The sequence below is a fragment of the Somniosus microcephalus genome, chromosome 4 (assembly GCF_052327205.1).
Source record: "Somniosus microcephalus isolate GS21.2 chromosome 4, FLI_Smic_1.0, whole genome shotgun sequence".
In the NCBI taxonomy this organism is placed as follows: domain Eukaryota; kingdom Metazoa; phylum Chordata; class Chondrichthyes; order Squaliformes; family Somniosidae; genus Somniosus; species Somniosus microcephalus.
The window spans coordinates 97970401-97988348 of NC_140990.1; the positions used below are offsets into that span (position 1 = coordinate 97970401).

The 17948-nt window shown below is 57.3% G+C and overlaps 1 protein-coding gene across 1 annotated transcript in view; it reads right to left on the reverse strand.

The window, feature by feature from the left end:
- Positions 1 to 17948, reverse strand: part of LOC147119553 (meiotic recombination protein REC8 homolog) — a 179638-nt gene that overhangs the window by 140112 nt on the left and 21578 nt on the right. Inside the window, exon 4 of the mRNA XM_085983756.1 lies at positions 13964 to 14027. Coding sequence (XP_085839882.1) covers positions 13964 to 14027 — 64 coding nt within the window. The remainder of the gene's footprint in view (positions 1 to 13963; positions 14028 to 17948) is intronic.

Below are 17948 nucleotides of genomic sequence, written 5' to 3' on the forward strand. Positions count from 1 at the left end.
TAGTCGGAGGGAGATAGTCGGAGTGGGATAGTCGGAGGGGTATAGTCGGAGGGGGATAGTCGGAGGGGGATAGTCGGAGGGAGATAGTCGGAGGGGGATAGTCGGAGGGGGATAGTCGGAGGGAGATAGTCGGAGGGAGATAGTCGGAGGGAGATAGTCGGAGGGGGACAGTCGGAGTGAGATAGTCGGAGGGAGATAGTCGGAGGGAGATTGTCGGAGGGAGATTGTCAGAGGGTGATAGTCGGATGGGGAGAGTCGGAGGGAGATAGTCGGAGGGAGATAGTCGGAGGGGGATAGTCGGAGGGAGATAGTCGGAGGGGGATAGTCGGATGGGGAGAGTCGGAGGGAGATAGTCGGAGGGAGATATTCGGAGGGGGATATTCGGAGGGAGATAGTCGGAGGGAGATAGTCGGAGGGAGATCGTCGGAGGGAGATAGTCGGAGGGAGATAGTCGGAGGGGGATCGTCGGAGTTGGATAGTTGGAGGGAGATAGTCGGAGGGTGATAGTCGGAGGGGGAAAGTCGGAGGGAGATAGTCGGAGAGAGATTGTCGAAGGGAGATAGTCGGAGGGAGATAGTCGGAGGGAGATAGTCGGAGGGAGATAGTCGGAGGGAGATAGTCGGAGGGAGATAGTCGGAGGGGGATCGTCGGAGTGGGATAGTTGGAGGGAGATAGTCGGAGGGGGATAGTTGGATGGGGATAGTCGGAGGGCGATAGTCAGAGGGAGATAGTCGGAGGGGGACTGTCGGAGGGGGACAGTCGGAGGGAGACAGTCGGAGGGGGATAGTCGGGGGGGGATAGTCGGGGGGGGATAGTCGGAGGGGGATAGTCGGAGGGGGATAGTCGGAGGGAGATAGTCGGAGGGAGATAGTCGGAGGGAGATAGTAGGAGGGGGATAGTCGGAGGGGGATAGTCGGGGGGGGATAGTCGGAGGGGGATAGTCGGAGTGGGATAGTCGGAGGGAGATAGTCGGAGGGAGATAGTCGGAGGGAGATAGTCGGAGGGGGATAGTCGGAGGGGGATAGTCGGAGGGGGATAGTCGGATGGGAATAATCGGAGGGAGATAGTCGGAGGGGGATAGTCGTAGGGGGATAGTCGGAGGGAGATAGTAGGAGGGAGATAGTCGGAGGGGGATAGTCGGAGGGGGATAGTCGGAGGGGGATAGTCGGATGGGAATAATCGGAGGGAGATAGTCGGAGGGAGATAGTAGGAGGGAGATAGTCGGAGGGGGATAGTCGGAGGGGGATAGTCGGAGGGAGATAGTCGGAGGGAGATAGTAGGAGGGAGATAGTCGGAGGGGGATAGTCGGAGGGGGATAGTCGGAGGGGGATAGTCGGATGGGAATAATCGGAGGGAGATAGTCGGAGGGGGATAGTCGTAGGGGGATAGTCGGAGGGAGATAGTCGGAGGGGGATAGTCGGAGGGGGATAGTCGGAGGGAGATAGTCGGAGGGAGATAGTCGGAGGGGGATAGTCGGAGGGGGATAGTCGGAGGGAGATAGTCGGAGGGGGATAGTCGGAGGGGGAAAGTCGGAGGGGGACAGTCGGAGGGAGACAGTCGGAGGGGGATAGTCGGAGGGGGAAAGTCGGAGGGGGACAGTCGGAGGGAGATACTCGGAGGGGGATCGTCGGAGGGGGATAGTCGGAGGGGGATAGTCGGAGGGGGAAAGTCGGAGGGGGAAAGTCGGAGGGGGATAGTCGGAGGGGGATAGTCGGAGGGGGATAGTCGGAGGGGGATAGTCGGAGGGAGATAGTCGGAGGGGGATAGTCGGAGGGGGATAGTCGGAGCGGGATAGTTGGAGAGAGATAGTCGGAGGGAGATAGTCGGAGGGAGATAGTCGGAGGGGGATAGTCGGAGGGGGATAGTCAGAGGGAGATAGTCGGAGGGGGATAGTCGGAGGTGGATAGTCGGAGGGGGATAGTGGGAGGGGGATAGTGGGAGGGGGATAGTCGGAGGGGGATAGTCGGAGGGGGATAGTCGGAGGGGGATAGTCGGAGGGGGATAGTCGGAGGGAGATCGTCGGAGGGGGATAGTCGGTGGGGGGTAGTCGGAGGTGGATAGTCGGAGTGGGATAGTCGGAGGGGGATAGTCGGAGTGGGATAGTCGGAGGGGGATAGTCGGAGGGGGATAGTCGGAGGGAGATAGTCGGAGGGAGATAGTCGGAGGGCGATAGTCGGCGGGCGATAGTCGGAGGGAGATAGTCGGAGGGGGATAGTCGGAGGGAGATCGTCGGAGGGAGATCGTCGGAGGGAGATAGTCGGAGGGAGTTAGTCGTAGGGGGATAGTCGGAGGGGGATAGTCGGAGGGAGGTAGTCGGAGGGAGAGAGTCGGAGGGGGTTAGTCGTAGGGGGATAGTCGGAGGGGGATAGTCGGAGGGAGGTAGTCGGAGGGAGAGAGTCGGAGGGAGATAGTCGGAGGGGGATAGTCAGACGGAGATAGTCGGAGGGAGATAGTCGGAGGGGAATATTCAGAGGGAGATAGTCGGAGGGGGATAGTCGGAGGTAGATTGTCGGAGTTAGATAGTCGGAGGGAGCTAGTCGGAGGGAGGTAGTCGGAGGGAGATGGTCGGAGAGGGATAGTCAGAGGGGGATAGTCGGAGGGGGTAGTCGGAGGGAGATAGTCGGAGGGAGATAGTCGGAGGGAGATAGTCGGAGGGAGATAGTCGGAGGAGGATAGTCGGAGGGAGATAGTCGGAGGGAGATAGTCGGAGGGAGATAGTCGGAGGTAGATACTCGGAGGGGGATTGTCGGAGTTAGATAGTCGGAGGGAGCTAGTCGGAGGGATGTAGTCGGAGGGAGATAGTCGGAGAGAGATAGTCAGAGGGGGATAGTCGGAGGGGGTAGTCGGAGGGAGATAGTCGGAGGGAGATAGTCGGAGGGAGATAGTCGGAGGGGGATAGTCGGAGGGGGATAGTCGGAGGGGGATAGTCGGAGGGGGATAGTCGGAGGGCGATAGTCGGAGGGAGATAGTCGGAGGGAGATAGTCGGAGGGAGATAGTCGGGGGGATAGTTGGAGGGTGATACTCGGAGGGAGGTAGTCGGAGGGTGGTAGTCGGAGGGAGGTAGTCGGAGGGGGAGAGTCGGAGGGAGATAGTCGGAGGGTCTTAGTCGGAGGGGGATAGTCGGAGGGGGATAGTCGGAGGGGGATAGTCGGAGGGGGATAGTCGGAGGGGGATAGTCGGAGTGGGATAGTCGGAGGGGGATAGTCGGAGGGAGATAGTCGGAGGGAGATAGTCGGAGGGAGATAGTCGGAGGGCGATAGTCGGCGGGCGATAGTCGGAGGGAGATAGTCGGAGGGGGATAGTCGGAGGGAGATCGTCGGAGGGAGATCGTCGGAGGGAGATAGTCGGAGGGAGATAGTCGGAGGGGGATAGTCAGAGGGAGATAGTCGGAGGGAGATAGTCGGAGGGGGTTAGTCGTAGGGGGATAGTCGGAGGGGGATAGTCGGAGGGAGGTAGTAGGAGGGAGAGAGTCGGAGGGAGATAGTCGGAGGGGGATAGTCGGACGCAGATAGTCGGAGGGAGATAGTCGGAGGGGAATAGTCAGAGGGAGATAGTCGGAGGGGGATAGTCGGAGGTAGATTGTCGGAGTTAGATAGTCGGAGGGAGCTAGTCGGAGGGAGGTAGTCGGAGGGAGATGGTCGGAGAGGGATAGTCAGAGGGGGATAGTCGGAGGGGGTAGTCGGCGGGAGATAGTCGGAGGGAGATAGTCGGAGGGAGATAGTCGGAGGAGGATAGTCGGAGGGAGATAGTCGGAGGGAGATAGTCGGAGGGAGATAGTCGGAGGTAGATACTCGGAGGGGGATTGTCGGAGTTAGATAGTCGGAGGGAGCTAGTCGGAGGGATGTAGTCGGAGGGAGATAGTCGGAGAGGGATAGTCAGAGGGGGATAGTCGGATGGGGTAGTCGGAGGGAGATAGTCGGAGGGAGATAGTCGGAGGGGGATAGTCGGATGGGGAGAGTCGGAGGGAGATAGTCGGAGGGGGATATTCGGAGGGAGATAGTCGGAGGGAGATAGTCGGAGGGGGATAGTCGGATGGGGAGAGTCGGATGGGGAGAGTCGGAGGGGGATATTCGGAGGGAGATAGTCGGAGGGGGATAGTCGGAGGGGGATAGTCGGAGGGGGATAGTCGGAGGGGGATAGTCGGAGGGGGATAGTCGGAGGGGGATAGTCGGAGGGGGATAGTCGGAGGGGGATAGTCGGAGGGAGATAGTCGGAGGGGGATAGTCGGAGGGGGATAGTCGGAGCGGGATAGTCGGAGAGAGATAGTCGTAGGGGGATAGTCGGAGGGGGAAAGTCGGAGGGGGATAGTCGGAGGGAGATAGTCGGAGGGGGAAAGTCGGAGGGGGATAGTCGGAGGGAGATAGTCGGAGGGGGATAGTCGGAGGGGGATAGTCGGAGCGGGATAGTCGGAGAGAGATAGTCGGAGGGGGATAGTCGGAGGGGGATAGTCAGAGGGGGATAGTCGGAGGGAGATAGTCGGAGGGGGATAGTCGGAGGGGGATAGTCGGAGGGAGATAGTCGGAGCGGGATAGTCGGAGGGAGATAGTCGGAGCGGGATAGTCGGAGGGGGATAGTCGGAGGGAGATAGTCGGAGGGGGATAGTCGGAGGGAGATAGTCGGAGGGGGATAGTCGGAGGGGGATAGTCGGAGCGGGATAGTCGGAGGGGGATAGTCGGAGCGGGATAGTCGGAGGGGGATAGTCGGAGGGAGATAATCGGAGGGAGATAATCGGAGGGAGATAGTCGGAGGGGGATAGTCGGAGGGGGATAGTCGGAGGGAGATAGTCGGAGGGGGATAGTCGGTGGGGGATAGTCGGAGGGGGATAGTCGGAGGGGGATAGTCGGAGGGGGATAGTCGGAGGGAGATAGTCGGAGGGGGATAGTCGGAGGGGGATAGTCGGAGGGGGATAGTCGGAGGGGGATAGTCGGAGGGGGATAGTCGGAGGGAGATAGTCGGAGGGAGATAGTCGGAGCGGGATAGTCGGAGGGGGATAGTCGGAGCGGGATAGTCGGAGGGGGATAGTCGGAGGGAGATAATCGGAGGGAGATAATCGGTGGGGGATAGTCGGTGGGGGATAGTCGGAGGGGGATAGTCGGAGGGGGATAGTCGGAGGGGGATAGTCGGAGGGGGATAGTCGGAGGGAGATAGTCGGAGGGGGATAGTCGGTGGGGGATAGTCGGTGGGGGATAGTCGGAGGGGGATAGTCGGAGGGGGATAGTCGGAGGGGGATAGTCGGAGGGAGATAGTCGGAGGGGGATAGTCGGAGGGGGATAGTCGGAGGGGGATAGTCGGAGGGGGATAGTCGGAGGGTGATACTCGGAGGGAGGTAGTCGGAGGGAAGTAGTCGGAGGGAGGTAGTCGGAGGGGGAGAGTCGGAGGGAGATAGTCGGAGGGTCTTAGTCGGAGGGGGATAGTCGGAGGGGGATAGTCGGAGGGGGATAGTCGGAGGGGGATAGTCGGAGGGAGATAGTCGGAGGGGGATAGTCGGAGGGGGATAGTCGGAGCGGGATAGTTGGAGAGAGATAGTCGGAGGGAGATAGTCGGAGGGAGATAGTCGGAGGGGGATAGTCGGAGGGGGATAGTCAGAGGGAGATAGTCGGAGGGGGATAGTCGGAGGTGGATAGTCGGAGGGGGATAGTGGGAGGGGGATAGTGGGAGGGGGATAGTCGGAGGGGGATAGTCGGAGGGGGATAGTCGGAGGGGGATAGTCGGAGGGGGATAGTCGGAGGGAGATCGTCGGAGGGGGATAGTCGGTGGGGGGTAGTCGGAGGTGGATAGTCGGAGTGGGATAGTCGGAGGGGGATAGTCGGAGTGGGATAGTCGGAGGGGGATAGTCGGAGGGGGATAGTCGGAGGGAGATAGTCGGAGGGAGATAGTCGGAGGGCGATAGTCGGCGGGCGATAGTCGGAGGGAGATAGTCGGAGGGGGATAGTCGGAGGGAGATAGTCGGAGGGGGATAGTCGGAGGGAGTTAGTCGTAGGGGGATAGTCGGAGGGGGATAGTCGGAGGGAGGTAGTCGGAGGGAGAGAGTCGGAGGGGGTTAGTCGTAGGGGGATAGTCGGAGGGGGATAGTCGGAGGGAGGTAGTCGGAGGGAGAGAGTCGGAGGGAGATAGTCGGAGGGGGATAGTCAGACGGAGATAGTCGGAGGGAGATAGTCGGAGGGGAATATTCAGAGGGAGATAGTCGGAGGGGGATAGTCGGAGGTAGATTGTCGGAGTTAGATAGTCGGAGGGAGCTAGTCGGAGGGAGGTAGTCGGAGGGAGATGGTCGGAGAGGGATAGTCAGAGGGGGATAGTCGGAGGGGGTAGTCGGAGGGAGATAGTCGGAGGGAGATAGTCGGAGGGAGATAGTCGGAGGGAGATAGTCGGAGGAGGATAGTCGGAGGGAGATAGTCGGAGGGAGATAGTCGGAGGGAGATAGTCGGAGGTAGATACTCGGAGGGGGATTGTCGGAGTTAGATAGTCGGAGGGAGCTAGTCGGAGGGATGTAGTCGGAGGGAGATAGTCGGAGAGAGATAGTCAGAGGGGGATAGTCGGAGGGGGTAGTCGGAGGGAGATAGTCGGAGGGAGATAGTCGGAGGGAGATAGTCGGAGGGGGATAGTCGGAGGGGGATAGTCGGAGGGGGATAGTCGGAGGGGGATAGTCGGAGGGCGATAGTCGGAGGGAGATAGTCGGAGGGAGATAGTCGGAGGGAGATAGTCGGGGGGATAGTTGGAGGGTGATACTCGGAGGGAGGTAGTCGGAGGGTGGTAGTCGGAGGGAGGTAGTCGGAGGGGGAGAGTCGGAGGGAGATAGTCGGAGGGTCTTAGTCGGAGGGGGATAGTCGGAGGGGGATAGTCGGAGGGGGATAGTCGGAGGGGGATAGTCGGAGGGGGATAGTCGGAGTGGGATAGTCGGAGGGGGATAGTCGGAGGGAGATAGTCGGAGGGAGATAGTCGGAGGGAGATAGTCGGAGGGCGATAGTCGGCGGGCGATAGTCGGAGGGAGATAGTCGGAGGGGGATAGTCGGAGGGAGATCGTCGGAGGGAGATCGTCGGAGGGAGATAGTCGGAGGGAGATAGTCGGAGGGGGATAGTCAGAGGGAGATAGTCGGAGGGAGATAGTCGGAGGGGGTTAGTCGTAGGGGGATAGTCGGAGGGGGATAGTCGGAGGGAGGTAGTAGGAGGGAGAGAGTCGGAGGGAGATAGTCGGAGGGGGATAGTCGGACGCAGATAGTCGGAGGGAGATAGTCGGAGGGGAATAGTCAGAGGGAGATAGTCGGAGGGGGATAGTCGGAGGTAGATTGTCGGAGTTAGATAGTCGGAGGGAGCTAGTCGGAGGGAGGTAGTCGGAGGGAGATGGTCGGAGAGGGATAGTCAGAGGGGGATAGTCGGAGGGGGTAGTCGGCGGGAGATAGTCGGAGGGAGATAGTCGGAGGGAGATAGTCGGAGGAGGATAGTCGGAGGGAGATAGTCGGAGGGAGATAGTCGGAGGGAGATAGTCGGAGGTAGATACTCGGAGGGGGATTGTCGGAGTTAGATAGTCGGAGGGAGCTAGTCGGAGGGATGTAGTCGGAGGGAGATAGTCGGAGAGGGATAGTCAGAGGGGGATAGTCGGATGGGGTAGTCGGAGGGAGATAGTCGGAGGGAGATAGTCGGAGGGAGATAGTCGGAGGGGTATAGTCGGAGGGAGATAGTCGGTGGGAGATAGTCGGAGGGAGATAGTCGGAGGGAGATAGTCGGAGGGGAATAGTCAGAGGGAGATAGTCGGAGGGGGATATTCGGAGGGAGATTGTCGGAGTTAGATAGTCGGAGGGAGCTAGTCGGAGGGAGGTAGTCGGAGGGAGATAGTCGGAGAGGGATAGTCAGAGGGGGATAGTCGGAGGGGGTAGTCGGAGGGAGATAGTCGGAGGGAGAGAGTCGGAGGGGGATAGTCGGAGGGAGGTAGTCGGACGGAGAGAGTCGGAGGGAGAGAGTCGGAGGGGGATAGTCGGACGGAGATAGTCGGAAGGAGATAGTCGGAGGGGAATAGTCAGAGGGAGATAGTCGGAGGGGGATAGTCGGAGGGAGATTGTCGGAGTTAGATAGTCGGAGGGAGGTAGTCGGAGGGAGACAGTCGGAGAGGGATAGTCAGAGGGGGATAGTCGGAGGGGGTAGTCGGAGGGAGATAGTCGGAGGGAGATAGACGGAGGGAGATAGTCGGAGGAGGATAGTCGGAGGTAGATAGTCGGAGGGAGATAGTCGGAGGGAGATAGTCGGAGGTAGATACTCGGAGGGGGATTGTCGGAGTTAGATAGTCGGAGGGAGCTATTCGGAGGGATGTAGTCGGAGGGAGATAGTCGGAGAGGGATAGTCAGAGGGAGATAGTCGGAGGGGGATAGTCGGAGGGAGATTGTCGGAGTTAGATAGTCGGAGGGAGCTAGTCGGAGGGAGGTAGTCGGAGGGAGATAGTCGGAGAGGGATAGTCAGAGGGGGATAGTCGGAGGGGGTAGTCGGAGGGAGATAGTCGGAGGGAGATAGTCGGAGGGGGTTAGTCGTAGGGGGATAGTCGGAGGGGGATAGTCGGAGGGAGGTAGTCGGAGGGAGAGAGTCGGAGGGAGATAGTCGGAGGGGGATAGTCGGACGGAGATAGTCGGAGGGAGATAGTCGGAGGGGAATAGTCAGAGGGAGATAGTCGGAGGGGGATAGTCGGAGGGAGATTGTCGGAGTTAGATAGTCGGAGGGAGCTAGTCGGAGGGAGGTAGTCGGAGGGAGATAGTCGGAGAGGGATAGTCAGAGGGGGATAGTCGGAGGGGGTAGTCGGAGGGAGATAGTCGGAGGGAGATAGTCGGAGGGGGATAGTCGGAGGGAGATAGTCGGAGGGAGATAGTCGGAGGGAGATAGTCGGAGGTAGATACTCGGGGGGGGGGATTGTCGGAGTTAGATAGTCGGATGGAGCTAGTCGGAGGGATGTGGTCGGAGGGAGATAGTCGGAGGGAGAGAGTCGGCGGGAGATAGTCGGAGGGGGATAGTCGGTGGGGGATAGTCGGAGGGGGATAGTCGGGGGGAGATAGTCCGAGGGAGATAGTCCGAGGGAGATAGTCGGAGGGAGATAGTCGGAGGCAGATAGTCGGAGGGAGATAGTCGGAGAGGATAGTCGGAGGGAGATAGTCGGAGGGGGATAGTCGGAGGTGGATAGTCGGAGCGAGTTAGTCGGAGGGAGATAGTCAGAGGGGGATTGTTGGAGGGGGATAGTCGGAGGGAGATAGTCGGAGGGGGATAGTCGGAGGGGGATAGTCGGAGGGAGATAGTCGGAGTGGGATAGTCGGAGGGGTATAGTCGGAGGGGGATAGTCGGAGGGGGATAGTCGGAGGGAGATAGTCGGAGGGGGATAGTCGGAGGGGGATAGTCGGAGGGAGATAGTCGGAGGGAGATAGTCGGAGGGAGATAGTCGGAGGGGGACAGTCGGAGGGAGATAGTCTGAGGGGGATAGTTGGAGGGAGGTAGTCGGAGGGGGATAGTCGGAGCGGGATAGTCGGAGGGAGATAGTCGGAGGGAGATTGTCGGAGGGAGATTGTCAGAGGGTGATAGTCGGAGGGGGATAGTCGGAGGGAGATAGTCGGAGGGAGATAGTCGGAGGGAGATAGTCGGAGGGGGATAGTCGGATGGGGAGAGTCGGAGGGAGATAGTCGGAGGGGGATATTCGGAGGGAGATAGTCGGAGGGAGATAGTCGGAGGGGGATAGTCGGATGGGGAGAGTCGGATGGGGAGAGTCGGAGGGGGATATTCGGAGGGAGATAGTCGGAGGGGGATATTCGGAGGGAGATCGTCGGAGGGGGATAGTCGGAGGGGGATAGTCGGAGGGGGATAGTCGGAGGGGGATAGTCGGAGGGGGATAGTCGGAGGGGGATAGTCGGAGGGGGATAGTCGGAGGGGGATAGTCGGAGGGAGATAGTCGGAGGGGGATAGTCGGAGGGGGATAGTCGGAGCGGGATAGTCGGAGAGAGATAGTCGTAGGGGGATAGTCGGAGGGGGAAAGTCGGAGGGGGATAGTCGGAGGGAGATAGTCGGAGGGGGAAAGTCGGAGGGGGATAGTCGGAGGGAGATAGTCGGAGGGGGATAGTCGGAGGGGGATAGTCGGAGCGGGATAGTCGGAGAGAGATAGTCGGAGGGGGATAGTCGGAGGGGGATAGTCAGAGGGGGATAGTCGGAGGGAGATAGTCGGAGGGGGATAGTCGGAGGGGGATAGTCGGAGGGAGATAGTCGGAGCGGGATAGTCGGAGGGGGATAGTCGGAGGGGGATAGTCGGAGGGGGAAAGTCGGAGCGGGATAGTCGGAGAGAGATAGTCGGAGGGGGATAGTCGGAGGGAGATAGTCGGAGGGGGATAGTCGGAGGGGGATAGTCGGAGCGGGATAGTCGGAGCGGGATAGTCGGAGAGAGATAGTCGGAGGGGGAGAGTCGGAGCGGGATAGTCGGAGGGGGATAGTCGGAGGGGGATAGTCGGAGGGGGAAAGTCGGAGCGGGATAGTCGGAGCGGGATAGTCGGAGAGAGATAGTCGGAGGGGGATAGTCGGAGGGAGATAGTCGGAGGGGGATAGTCGGAGGGGGATAGTCGGAGCGGGATAGTCGGAGCGGGATAGTCGGAGAGAGATAGTCGGAGGGGGATAGTCGGAGGGAGATAGTCGGAGGGGGATAGTCGGAGGGAGATAGTCGGAGGGGGATAGTCAGAGCGGGATAGTCGGAGCGGGATAGTCGGAGAGAGATAGTCGGAGGGGGATAGTCGGAGGGAGATAGTCGGAGGGGGATAGTCGGAGGGGGATAGTCGGAGCGGGATAGTCGGAGGGGGATAGTCGGAGCGGGATAGTCGGAGGGGGATAGTCGGAGGGAGATAATCGGAGGGAGATAATCGGAGGGAGATAGTCGGAGGGGGATAGTCGGAGGGGGATAGTCGGAGGGAGATAGTCGGAGGGGGATAGTCGGTGGGGGATAGTCGGAGGGGGATAGTCGGAGGGGGATAGTCGGAGGGGGATAGTCGGAGGGAGATAGTCGGAGGGGGATAGTCGGAGGGGGATAGTCGGAGGGGGATAGTCGGAGGGGGATAGTCGGAGGGGGATAGTCGGAGGGAGATAGTCGGAGGGAGATAGTCGGAGCGGGATAGTCGGAGGGGGATAGTCGGAGCGGGATAGTCGGAGGGGGATAGTCGGAGGGAGATAATCGGAGGGAGATAATCGGTGGGGGATAGTCGGTGGGGGATAGTCGGAGGGGGATAGTCGGAGGGGGATAGTCGGAGGGGGATAGTCGGAGGGGGATAGTCGGAGGGAGATAGTCGGAGGGGGATAGTCGGTGGGGGATAGTCGGTGGGGGATAGTCGGAGGGGGATAGTCGGAGGGGGATAGTCGGAGGGGGATAGTCGGAGGGAGATAGTCGGAGGGGGATAGTCGGAGGGGGATAGTCGGAGGGGGATAGTCGGAGGGGGATAGTCGGAGGGTGATACTCGGAGGGAGGTAGTCGGAGGGAAGTAGTCGGAGGGAGGTAGTCGGAGGGGGAGAGTCGGAGGGAGATAGTCGGAGGGTCTTAGTCGGAGGGGGATAGTCGGAGGGGGATAGTCGGAGGGGGATAGTCGGAGGGGGATAGTCGGAGGGGGATAGTCGGAGGGGGATAGTCGGAGGGAGATAGTCGGAGGGAGATAGTCGGAGGGCGATAGTCGGCGGGCGATAGTCGGAGGGAGATAGTCGGAGGGGGATAGTCGGAGGGAGATCGTCGGAGGGAGATAGTCGGAGTGGGATAGTCGGAGGGAGATAGTCGGAGGGAGATAGTCGGAGGGGGTTAGTCGTAGGGGGATAGTCGGAGGGGGATAGTCGGAGGGAGGTAGTCGGAGGGAGAGAGTCGGAGGGAGATAGTCGGAGGGGGATAGTCGGACGGAGATAGTCGGAGTGGAATAGTCAGAGGGAGATAGTCGGAGGGGGATAGTCGGAGGTAGATTGTCGGAGTTAGATAGTCGGAGGGAGCTAGTCGGAGGGAGGTAGTCGGAGGGAGATGGTCGGAGAGGGATAGTCAGAGGGGGATAGTCGGAGGGGGTAGTCGGAGGGAGATAGTCGGAGGGAGATAGTCGGAGGGAGATAGTCGGAGGAGGATAGTCGGAGGGAGATAGTCGGAGGGAGATAGTAGGAGGGAGATACTCGGAGGGGAATTGTCGGAGTGAGATAGTCGGAGGGAGCTAGTCGGAGGGATGTAGTCGGAGGGAGATAGTCGGAGAGGGATAGTCAGAGGGGGATAGTCGGAGGGGGTAGTCGGAGGGAGATAGTCGGAGGGGGATAGTCGGAGGGAGATAGTCGGTGGGAGATAGTCGGAGGGAGATAGTCGGAGGGGAATAGTCAGAGGGAGATAGTCGGAGGGGGATATTCGGAGGGAGATTGTCGGAGTTAGATAGTCGGAGGGAGATAGTCGGAGAGGGATAGTCAGAGGGGGATAGTCGGAGGGGGTAGTCGGAGGGAGATAGTCGGAGGGAGAGCGTCGGAGGGGGTTAGTCATAGGGGGATAGTCGGAGGGGGATAGTCGGAGGGAGGTAGTCGGAGGGAGAGAGTCGGAGGGAGATAGTCGGAGGGGGATAGTCGGACGGAGATAGTCGGAGGGAGGTAGTCGGAGGGGAATAGTCAGAGGGAGATAGTCGGAGGGGGATAGTCGGAGGGAGATTGTCGGAGTTAGATAGTCGGAGGGAGGTAGTCGGAGGGAGATAGTCGGAGAGGGATAGTCAGAGGGGGATAGTCGGAGGAGGATAGTCGGAGGGAGATAGTCGGAGGGAGATAGTCGGAGGTAGATGCTCGGAGGGGGATTGTCGGAGTTAGATAGTCGGAGGGAGCTAGTCAGAGGGAGCTAGTCAGAGGGATGTAGTCGGAGGGAGATAGTCGGAGAGGGATAGTCAGAGGGAGATAGTCGGAGGGGGATAGTCGGAGGGGGTAGTCGGAGGGAGATAGTCGGAGGGAGATAGTCAGAGGGAGATAGTCGGAGGGGGATAGTCGGAGGGAGATTGTCGGAGTTAGATAGTCGGAGGGAGGTAGTCGGAGGGAGGTAGTCGGAGGGAGGTAGTCGGAGGGAGATAGTCGGAGAGGGATAGTCAGAGGGGGATAGTCGGAGGGGGTAGTCGGAGGGAGATAGTCGGAGGGATATAGTCGGAGGGGGTTAGTCGTAGGGGGATAGTCGGAGGGGGATAGTCGGAGGGAGGTAGTCGGAGGGAGAGAGTCGGAGGGAGATAGTCGGAGGGGGATAGTCGGACGGAGATAGTCGGAGAGAGATAGTCGGAGGGGAATAGTCAGAGGGAGATAGTCGGAGGGGGATAGTCGGAGGGAGATTGTCGGAGTTAGATAGTCGGAGGGAGCTAGTCGGAGGGAGGTAGTCGGAGGGAGATAGTCGGAGAGGGATAGTCAGAGGGGGATAGTCGGAGGGGGTAGACGGAGGGAGATAGTCGGAGGGAGATAGTCGGAGGGAGATAGTCGGAGGGGGATAGTCGGAGGGAGATAGTCGGAGGGAGATAGTCGGAGGGAGATAGTCGGAGGTAGGTACTCGGGGGGGGATTGTCGGAGTTAGATAGTCGGAGGGAGCTAGTCGGAGGGATGTAGTCGGAGGGAGATAGTCGGAGAGGGATAGTCAGAGGGGGATAGTCGGAGGGGGTAGTCGGAGGGAGATAGTCGGAGGGAGATAGTCAGAGGGGGATAGTCGGAGGGAGATAGTCGGTGGGAGATAGTCGGAGGGAGATAGTCGGAGGGAGATAGTCGGAGGGAGATAGTCGGAGGGAGATAGTCGGAGGGGGATAGTCGGAGGGGGATAGTCGGAGGGAGGTAGTCGGAGGGAGATAGTCGGAGGGAGATAGTCGGAGGGAGATAGTCGGAGCGGGATAGTCCACTGGTACGGATTTGGGGCAGCGGGGAATGTTCTGCTTTAACCCAACCAAACGCTGTGTCTTTTCCACCGACCAAACAGTCTCGCGAGACACAGCCGGCACTAACCCTCGATTCTGGGTGAGACTTTGGGTCGACCCTCTGGTTCCGGAGATCTCAGAAGAGGCAGCACCTGCAACCAGACGCAAAAATGCACCGTTTAATGCAGAACTCCCTCGACACTGTCCCATCAAACACTCCCAGGGCAGGTACAGCACGGGTTAGATACAGAATAAAGCTCTCTCGATACTGTCCCATCAAACACTCCCAGGGCAGGTACAGCATGGGTCAGATACAGAGTAAAGCTCCCTCTACACTGTCCCATCAAACACTCCCAGGGCAGGTACAGCACGGGTTAGATACAGAGTAAAGCTCCCTCTACACTGTCCCATCAAACACTCCCAGGGCAGGTATAGCACGGGTTAGATACAGAGTAAAGCTCCCTCTACACTGTCCCATCAATCACTCCCAGGGCAGGTACAGCACGGGTTAGATACAGAGTAAAGCTCTCTCTGCACTGTGCCATCAAACACTCCCAGGGCAGGTACAGCACGGGTTAGATACAGAGTAAAGCTCCCTCTACACTGTCCCATCAAACACTCCCAGGGCAGGTACAGCACGGGTTAGATACAGAGTAAAGCTCCCTCTACACTGTCCCATCAAACACTCCCAGGGCAGGTACAGCACGGGTTAGATACAGAGTAAAGCTCCCTCAACACTGTCCCATCAAACACTCCCAGGGCAGGTACAGCACGGGTTAGATACAGAGTAAAGCTCCTTCTACACTGTCCCATCAAACACTCCCAGGGCAGGTACAGCACGGGTTAGATACAGAGTAAAGCTCCCTCTACACTGTCCCATCAAACACTCCCAGGGCAGGTACAGCACGGGTTAGATACAGAGTAAAGCTCCCTCTACACTGTCCCATCAAACACTCCCAGAGCAGGTACAGCACGGGTTAGATACAGAGTAAAGCTCCCTCTACACTGTCCCATCAAACACTCCCAGGGCAGGTACAGCACGGGTTAGATACAGAGTAAAGCTCCCTCTACACTGTCCCATCAAACACTCCCAGGGCAGGTACATCACTGGTTAGATACAGACAAAAGCTCCCTCTACACTGTCCCATCAAACACACCCAGGGCAGGTACAGCACGGGTTAGATACAGAGTAAAGCTCCCTCTACACTGTCCCATCAAACACTCCCAGGGCAGGTACAGCACAGGTTAGATACAGAGTAAAGCTCCCTCTGCACTGTCCCATCAAACACTTTCAGGGCAGGTACAACACGGGTTAGATACAGAGTAAAGCTGTCTTGTTTTGCCCACTTTGTCCAAAAATAATAACTTGCAGGACAACGGAGTATTACAGTTTAAACTCTTTTATGAAGCATCAGGTTTGTGATCTCAATCATACAGCACAGTGGAGACAAGATGGCGTTAGGACCCCTTACAGATGCCTACAGGCCAATGACAACTCAGCATGTGATCACATGTGAATATAATAGGTATTCCTTACAGATCCCTGCGGGCCAATGATAATTCAATATGCAAATGTTACATCCCCTTTCTTTTAAAAGAAAAATGTTATGCATTACTTTTAAACCTTTCTTCTACATAATGTTCTCGGTAGCATAAACATATAAGTAAACTCAGCATTTACCTAGCGCTGAAAACATATCAACGTTTCAATAACGATGTACAGTTTTTTTTTATTGCAGCGATCCGCCTACACCCTTTGACAGTTCACAAGTCAAGGATAACTCTAGACTTGACCTCTTGTCCCGACCTTGTGTGGTATGGAACTGAGCATGCTCCTGAATCGGTCAACAAATCAGGTTCAGGTTTAGCTTCAGGTAAGTATGATGTGTTTTGTGTATTGCTCTGTTCATCACACTCTGTTCAACTGATCCTCTCGTCGGAATGACGGTGTTGTACCTTGGTGTTCAGAAGGTGCCTGCGATTGCGGCGGTACACCTGTCCTTCTTGGGTGCGGACGTGATACGATCGCTCAGTGTCAGCTGGCTGGATGACGACTGCTGGCTTCCAGTCGTCATGCTCCTGGATTCTGACGGATTCTCCATTGTGCAGCAGCGGCAGTAGTCTAGCTGACCTGTCATAGTATCTCTTTTGGTGTTGCTGTCTCTGTACACGTTTTGCATGCACTTGCTTGCAGCTGACGACCTCTGGCTGCAGCTGCTGACTGGTGCTTGGAAGGATTGAGCGAAGTCTGTGGCTCATCAACAGCTGTGCTGGTGACTTGAAGTTGTCAACCGGAGTGTTGCGGTACTCAAGGAGACTGATGTAGGGGTCTCTTTTGTCCGCTTTGGCTTTGTCCATGAGTGTTTTTGCAATCTGGACAGTTTTTTCAGCAAGGCCATTACTTTGAGGGTAATGTGGGCTTGATGTGACATGTGTGAAATCCCATGCCTTGGCAAATGACTCGAACTCTTTTGATTTGTATTGGGGGCCATTGTCTGAGACTAAAGTCTCTACAATGCCATGCCTGGCAAAGGCTGCCTTTAGCTTGTGGATCACAGCTGTAGATGTGGTGCTGTGAAGCTTGTCCAATTCAAAAAATCTGCTGTAGTAATCAACAGTCACTATGTAGTCCTCGTTCCATGTGAACAGATCCGTTGCCGCGACCTGCCAGGGCCTGTCTGGGATACGGTGAGGTATCATGGGCTCTTTGACATTTGATGGGCGGCGTTCTAGACAAATGGAACATTTTCCAACAATGTCCTCAATGTGTTTGCACATTCCGGGCCAAAACATAATGTCACCTGCTCTTTGTTTGCATTTTTCCATGCCCATATTTCCAGCATGAATTTTTGTCAACATCTCTTCTCTGAGACTGGTAGGAATGATGATTTTCTCCCCTTTGAAGACGATTCCGTTGATTTGTGACAGTTTGTCTCTGTGGTTCCAGAATTCAGATATGCTCTGAGGGCATTTCCTCCTTTCCTCAGGCCATCCTTCATGTATGACTTTGCTCAGCAGTGTGAGTTGTGCATCTTTCTCTGTTCCTGCTCGGATCTCCTTCAGTTTTGAGTCACTCACAGGTAAGCTGTTGTACACCATGTGCACCTGCACATCCATGCCTTCACTGAGGCTGCTGTCCTGGTAGCAAGGCAACTTTCTGGAGAGTGTGTCAGTGACAGGAATGTCTTTGCCTGGACGGTGAATGATTGTGAAGTCGTACTTCTGTAGCTGAAGGATCATTCTCTGTAGCCTTGGTGGGGCTGCGGCTAGCGGTTTCCTCAGGATTGACTCGAGGGGCTTGTGGTCGGATTCCACAATGGCTTGTCGGTGGAAATGCTTACATCCAAACAGAATTGCATATAGCTCTTTCTCGATTTGAGCATAGTTGATTTCACTGTCTGAGAGAGATCTGGAAGCGTAGCCGATGGGCTTTCCTTCTTGCAGTAATACTGCGCCTAGTCCATACTTTGACGCGTCCACTTGTAGTCTGAGCTCTTTGTTGGGGTCGAAGTAGGCAAGAACTGGTCCTGGTTCTCTGGTGATTAGGTCTTTCATTTTCTGAAATGCTGTGTCATGTTGTTTGTCCCACAGGAACTCATTGGATTGTTTGAGCAACTGACGCATGGGTGCGTTGATTTCGGAAAGGCTCGGGGCAAACTTGGCTAAGTAGTTAACCACACCTAGTACTGTGTCTAGTTCTGCGCGGTTCTTCAGCAGCTCCATCTTCTTGATGGCGGAGATTTTCTCTGGATCTGGCTTAATGCCATCAGTTGAGAGGCGATGCCCGAAATAACTGATCTCGGTGGATCCGATTATGCTTTTCTCGGAGTTGAGCCGGATACCTTTCTCCCGTGATCTTTGTAGCATCGCACGAAGGTTCCTGTCATGTTCCTCTCTATTCCTGCCATAGATGAGGATGTCGTCTACGATTGCGACTACTCCGTCGAGGCCTTCATAGGTTTCGTCGATCTTCCGCTGGAATTCATCCTGACCTCAGATAAGACCAAATGGTAAATGCAGAAATCGGTAGCGTCCAAATGGTGTGTTGAACGTTGTTAGCTTAGATGACTCTT